General features: G+C 38.3%; 1 protein-coding gene across 1 annotated transcript in view; it reads left to right on the top strand.

Annotated features, from left to right (window-relative positions):
- The first annotated feature begins 1393 nt into the window (after window positions 1–1393).
- The window catches only part of C2CD6 (C2 calcium dependent domain containing 6), an 87303-nt gene continuing 82062 nt past the window's right edge, over window positions 1394–6634 (top strand). Inside the window, exon 1 of the mRNA XM_061186465.1 lies at window positions 1394–1630. Coding sequence (XP_061042448.1) covers window positions 1394–1630 — 237 coding nt within the window. The remainder of the gene's footprint in view (window positions 1631–6634) is intronic.

The following is a 6634-nucleotide window of genomic DNA, read 5'->3' as shown; positions in this document are numbered from 1 at the left end:
TTTTGTGTGTGTGTGTGTGTGTGTGTGTGTATGAAGAATCCAAACCAGTTTTTAAAAATAGTCGCACCTACATTTTTATTTGTTTGATTTTTTTTACCCATAAAAGTATCATTCAGTTTGTTTCTCTACCTCCTGAATTTCCTGTAGACTGGAGGTTAGGGCTAGAGGTTTGATTAGAGTTAGGTTAGATTTTTGTTGTTGCATCACATGAACCCTAAGGAAGTCAGAGTGTGCCGGTGGACAGCAAGTCTCTTTGAACAGTGATTAAACACAACACAGCACAGACCCAAAATGACAGCAAACATGTATCAAGGGCGTTGGGGTATTGTGCCATGAACCCTGAAGAGTGAAAGGTGAGGATCAGATTCCTGCCCCCAAAGAACTCTATCTTTTGAAATTAACAACTAATTCTAATAGTGCGAGCCCACTAATAGGGATATGCCAAGTAGCAGCTTGGAGACAGCAATTAATTCTGCTTTGGGGGTATGTGTATGGGGTTATAAAACTTAAGGCTGAACTCTGAGGTGGACTTTGAATAAAAGAAAAATAGATTCCATATAGAATAGCCATAAGTAATGATCCTGAGGTGGTAAAGGGCATTTTGGAGTCCCTGGTTTTCCATATTACGGAATTAAAATTTTGTGGCCAATAAAGAAACTCTGAAAGTTTGTGATTTTGTATGCTTTAAAAGGTAAGCTGTTTAACACTGGGGCAGTGGAAAGAGTGGATGACAGCAGGCCGGGAGACCCATGAGTAAACCATTCCAGTCATCTGTGTGTGAGATGTCCTAGACGAGGTGCCATAAAGAGAAAGAGTAGGGTTCAAATATTTAGGGTTAGAATTCAAAACTGTGTCTGAAGTTTTAAGCTTTTGTGGATATGACATTGCTATATTAAATACGTTTGGAACATATTAGAGGTCTGAGAGGGAAGATGAATATTAACGTGTTGTGTTATGAGTCTACGGGACAGTCGAGTAAAGATGTCCGCGTAGCCTGTTGGAAATACAACATCTGGAGCTCAGGGGATAGTGTAAGGTGTAGGGAGAAGAGGGCTTATGATGGGTTAAGGGGCAGGCAAGAAACAACCAAGTTCAATCCCCGTGCTGAGGAGCCTTGCTGTTCACAAGCTTGCTCTGACTTCCTTCAAAGGGAGACTTAAATGGCCTGGGCAAGGGCTTGCCGCTGATCCTGCAGGCTCGCTTAACTAGCACGCCCCCAAAGCCAGGCTGGAGCAGAAGCCTGGCCCGAACGTGTGGGTCATGCGCAGGGGCCGGGGGGTTGTTGCGTGCACAGGAAAAGCGAGGGAAAGGCGGGGAGAGAGCTGCGCCTGCGCAGCAGCAGGTCGTCCGTCGGTCGGTTAGTGCGCAGACCTGCTCAGCTGCGGATGGAGGGATGGAGCCGCCCCGAGACATGGGCAGGGTTTCCAACACAGCAGATAACCTCAACGGGCGGGTCCATTCCCTGTACACAGCCCAGATACTTCAGAGGATTCCCCGTACCAACTTGGAAAACACACATGGTAGAGGGTCGGAGTTCTCTTATGCAGCCCGTAACATCCAGGAGCAGGGCAAGACCTTGAATCGGCCCAAAGACGAGGCCAAGAAGGGTCCTGGGCACCGGCTGCTGAATGTAAGTGGGGGGCCTGGTGGAGGAGTTTGTCCCCTACCTGACCAACTAGAGGGTTGGGAAGGACCAAGGGGTCAATGCGTGCTGATGGGAGGGAGGGAAACATGCGCTCGTTTTGGAGAGCGGTAACACCTGAGGAAGAGTTTACTTGTGGGACCCTGACAGTTATTTAATTTGTCAGAGCCCGGTTTTATTAATTGTTAAGTGAAGACAGTAATTACTACCTACCTTAGAGGGTTGTCTGAAAAACTAAAGGAGGTAATAATATAAAGGACTTAATGCAGTCCAAAGTAAAGAGTTAATAAATGTTAGCTGCTGTCATCATCATTATCATCATTGGGAATTCATTTGTACGGTTAAAGAGCTAAACTCCAGAAACCTTAGTTACCTCTGTTTTCAATTCCTGAGGTTCTTACAGATAAACCTGTAGGAGCAAAACTATCATGTCTGCAAGGTGAATTATTGGCGTCCTGTTCTTATTAGGTAAATTTGTATTTGAAGTGTGTGAAACTCTTGAGTTTAATTACCATTTAGTGGTACTGCCAGAGCATAGAGGAAATGGAAAAGGGGAATCAAGTTGAAACTCACTTTTTCAAAGTTTGTTAGAGTATTATTAGGAAATTTTACATTCTCTATTGGTCTTAAGTTATTAAAAAATAGTACAGTATTTATCAGGAAACAAATGGTACACAAGAAGATGATGTCCTTTTCTTTAAATTTAAGGAGTTGAATTACTTGATGTCTGAAGTACCGTCTTAATTCTAAAAACTTAGAATCTTGACTCATTGTTATGATAAATTGAGAGCATATTAAGGTTTAGCTTTAGGATAATACAAGAAGAAATTGCAAAGTTTGTGTTAAGAGAGATATCTTTGGAAATCTAGGCCATAGGAGGTGTTTGTTGTAAGTCCTCTTAAGGAATTTGGACTTTTATTCTGTAGAATGGTGGTTTCCAATTTTTTTGAGTATGAGGGTACCTTTTTGTTGTTAGAAAAAAGAAATCTCTCCACAATAAAAGTAGCTGGCTCTTTACTATCTACTGACTGGGAAAATCTATAATGATAAAAAAGCTACCATGTGGCAATGTTGTTAATGGAATTTGCTAATAGATAAAACAGCATCTACATACATTCAAAAAAGAGTAGTGCACATATATGCAAGGTACATTGTTTACCCAAGTTTGGTTTCCCAAATTATTTGACCATAGAATATTTTAACATTTTGGTAGAACAGCTAAAAGAATTTAGGAAATGAAATGTGCACTTGGATTTAGTTATAATGATCTCATAAATGAATTCTTTTCAGATACAGATCCAGAGGAATGAGTTTATGTGGCATAGATGTTTATTATACAGTAAACTTAGAGTAATATGATAACTGTATGCTATTTAAATTATTATAACAACTACTGTAAGATACATGATGTAGATCGTTGAACATGGAATGGATGACCCTCTTCACTTTAGTAAATGCTGTCTATGCATCAGTACACCACAGATGGAACTTTATATATTTGGCAGAAGGTCGTCTTTTCTATGACTTCTTGGTGTCTGTGTGTGTGTGTGTGTGTATGGCACATGATTTCTTGAAAGCGGATTATCATAGGGTAATAAGAACAGCTATATAAATATGTCTAGTATTTTCTGTACAAAATGTTTAGTGATTTCTGTACAAGTTTTTTAAAACTTGGAAACAAATACATCTCTCAGAGATGTCTCACATCTCTCAATATATTTGGAAAACAGTAATTTGCAGATAGTGCTTAGAACACATTTAATTTCAAGGATATTCAAAGTTGAGAACCACTGCTACAGGTGATAGGAAATGTTGGTTGGTTTTAAGCAGGGGGATGACATGGATCAGATGTGCTTTGCTGAAAAAATAGTTTTGGCTATCAGGCTTTAAGGTGAGATTAGAGACGTAGTGGGGAGCAAGGCCAATAAAGTAAGATCTCTGAGGGGATGGAAGAGTGTATGGGCTCTAGAGTACAGGTAGAGGTGTCCTCCGGGGATAGGAAGAAGGGCATCTCTTCATCCAGAGAGGTGTTTATTTTATCTTTGGATCACCGGTATCCAAACATTCTGGGGGTGCTCGTTATAACCTAGATTCTTGGACCTCCACCTTAGACCTACTGAATCCAGAAGGGTGGGGGCCCGGGAATATGCTCAGATTTTAAACTATCCCAAGTGATGCTTAGACTCATGCTTGAGAATTGCTGCAGATAGAGGAAAAAGCTAGGCATTGATGTGGGGATTATACACTGAGGGTATAGGCTGCAGAAGGAGGCAAGTGGAGCTAGAAGAGTTTATGAACTGGGTGAAAGAGAAAGGAGGTCTCAATGAGATTTTTTAAAAGGTTATCAAGTGTAAATTACTGAGAGAACTGGAAGGATTAACTAGAGATAGTGCTCCGATCGAGGGATATTGTAGTTGATGACTTTAGTGAAAATGTGGATAATCTATCCCTCACCTGACATCAGTTCTTTGAATGGCCTTAATTCCTTTCAGCAGCTTACCTCAATTCTACATCTTGGACCTTGCCTTCACTCTGAGAGTTTCGCCTCCCAAATCCTGAAATCTGTTATGCTATTTCCCAGCCTCTCATTACTTACTTTGAAATATGTGTCAAGCTTTGTGCTAGACACTGAGGATACAACGGTGAGCAAGACTGGCAAAGCACCTTCCCTTGGAAGCAAACATTTGAATTGGAGAGACAGTTACAGATTAGGCTGTTGTTCTAAGGAAATAAAAGGGCACTATGGTAGAGAATCATTGTGGAGGGACGGATAGGACTTTGGATAGGCGATCAGAGAAGGCCTCTGAGGAGGTGGCTGTTAAGTGAAAAACTGAAAATGAGAAGAAGCTAGCCATTTAAAGAGTGGGGAGATGGAGGCGGAGAGCGTAAGAAGCAATAAACAAGTGTGAAGTTTCTATAGCTTGGACTGTTCACGGAGCATAGTGAATGAGAGGGAGAGTAGCAAGAAATGAGGCCATAGCATATCTTTTTGTATGTTTAAAGTCCCTTTTAAATTTTTTTTTTTTTTTTGTGAATTGCCCATTTGAGTCATTTTCCTATCATTTTTCTTTTCCCCCTCAGTTTTTCAAAAGTTCTTTATTGGGGATATTAGATCTGCATCTGTGATATGTGTTACAAGTATTTTCTCACAATTCAACAGTTGTCTTTTGACTTTTATGGTACTTCTTGCTATGCAAAAGATTCTTAATTTTATGAGGTCAAGTTTATAATCTTTTATTACATTTGAATTTTGTGTCTTAGTTAAAAACTATTTACATATGCCCAGGTCATGAAAGAATTTACGTATTTTGCCTTCTAGTACTTGCATATCATTTTTACATTTAGATCCCTGATTTATTTGGACTGTGTGGTAATTTAATTTTTTTTCTTTTCCCAAATAGATGTCCCAACACCACTTATTTTTAAAAAAATCCATCTTTGCCCTAGTGTTTGAGATGCCACCTGTATACATAAGTGTTATACATAAGCTACCACATGTATTTGGTTTTTTCTGGACTTCCTATTCTATTCCATTGCTGTTTATCAGTTCATGTACCAAGACCATACTACTTTTTTAAGCAAAGATACTTCCTTTATTGCAAGAATCTTTAACATGCTAAGTGCCCTGTGAATATTGAAGAAGGGAATATGGAATACAGCATTTCCCAAAGTCAGTCATTTTTAGTAGGCATTTCAAGTATTTCATGAATACACCTTGGGAAAAGTACTGAAGACCATACTATTTTATTTTAAAGACTTACAGTATGTTTTAATGTCTGGTAAGACTGGTTCCCCACCCCTCCCCCAGCCCTTGTAGTTTTCTTTTCCAATAATTTCCTGCCTATTCTCACTTTTAATAAAAACACTTTATTATTAACTTGTTTATCTCAACAAAGAAGCTTGTTTTTTTAAAAATAAAGATTGCATTAAATTGATGTTAGGTAGAACTGACATCTTTATGGTGTTGACCTGTCCTATCCAAGAACAAGAGATGTCTTTTCATTATTCAAGTCTACTTTTGTGACTTTCAGAAGTGTTTTAAAGTTTTCCTCTTAAGAGTTTTGCACACTTGTTGTTAAGATTGTTCCTAAAGTGGGGCTTTTTCTACTTTATATCCTCTATTTATGTATATTAAGGCTGTTGATTTCTGTATGTTAAGTTCATGTCCTGCTTCTTTGTTTAATTTTTTTAAACATTTGAGTTAGTGTTGTTATTAATTCTCTAGGGTTTTAGATATACTATCAGATCATCTTCAAATAGAGATAGTTTTACTTCTTTTTTCCCAATTCTCTTGCCTTTAGTTGATTTCTCCTACCTTACTGCTTTGACTAATGCCACCAGTAACATGTTGAGTAGTAGTGGAGACAGTAGGCAACCTTGCCTTGTTCCTGATCTTTGTAAATGCCTCCAATGTTTCCCCACTAAATGAAATAGTAGCTTCAAGACTGGCTTAATTCCTATATTCTTGAGTGTTTTAACCGGAGAGGGTGTTGAATTTTGTCAGAGGCCATTTAAACATGTATGGAAATAATTGCATAATTTTTCTCCTTACATCTGTTGATGTGGTGTTTTATATTAATAAATTTCCTAATATTGAACCAACTTACATTCCTAGAATTAATCCCACTTGGTTATTGCATATTATTTTCTTTGTGGTGCTGGATATACTGTTTTTATTATTTTACTTAGTATCTTTGTATCAATATTTATGTTATATTCGTCTATAATTTTCTTTATGGGTTTAGGTATCAGTGCTATGCTTCATAAAAAAATAAGAAAATTTTCTTTAGTGGTGCCATGGGATACCTAGTTTTTGAATTTGGTAGGATTCCCTGTGAAACCACCTGGGCCTGGCACTTTTCTGTGGTGATAGCTCATTGCTAGCTTTCTTCTATTTCTTTTATGGAAAGTGGTCTGTTTGAACTGTTTACCACTAACAGGATCAATTTTGTTAAATTGTATTTCCTTAGGAAATTATACATTTCATTTAGG

This window comes from Eubalaena glacialis, chromosome 1, assembly GCF_028564815.1.
Source record: "Eubalaena glacialis isolate mEubGla1 chromosome 1, mEubGla1.1.hap2.+ XY, whole genome shotgun sequence".
Classification (NCBI taxonomy): domain Eukaryota; kingdom Metazoa; phylum Chordata; class Mammalia; order Artiodactyla; family Balaenidae; genus Eubalaena; species Eubalaena glacialis.
This window is presented reverse-complemented; position numbering and strand designations above follow the sequence as displayed.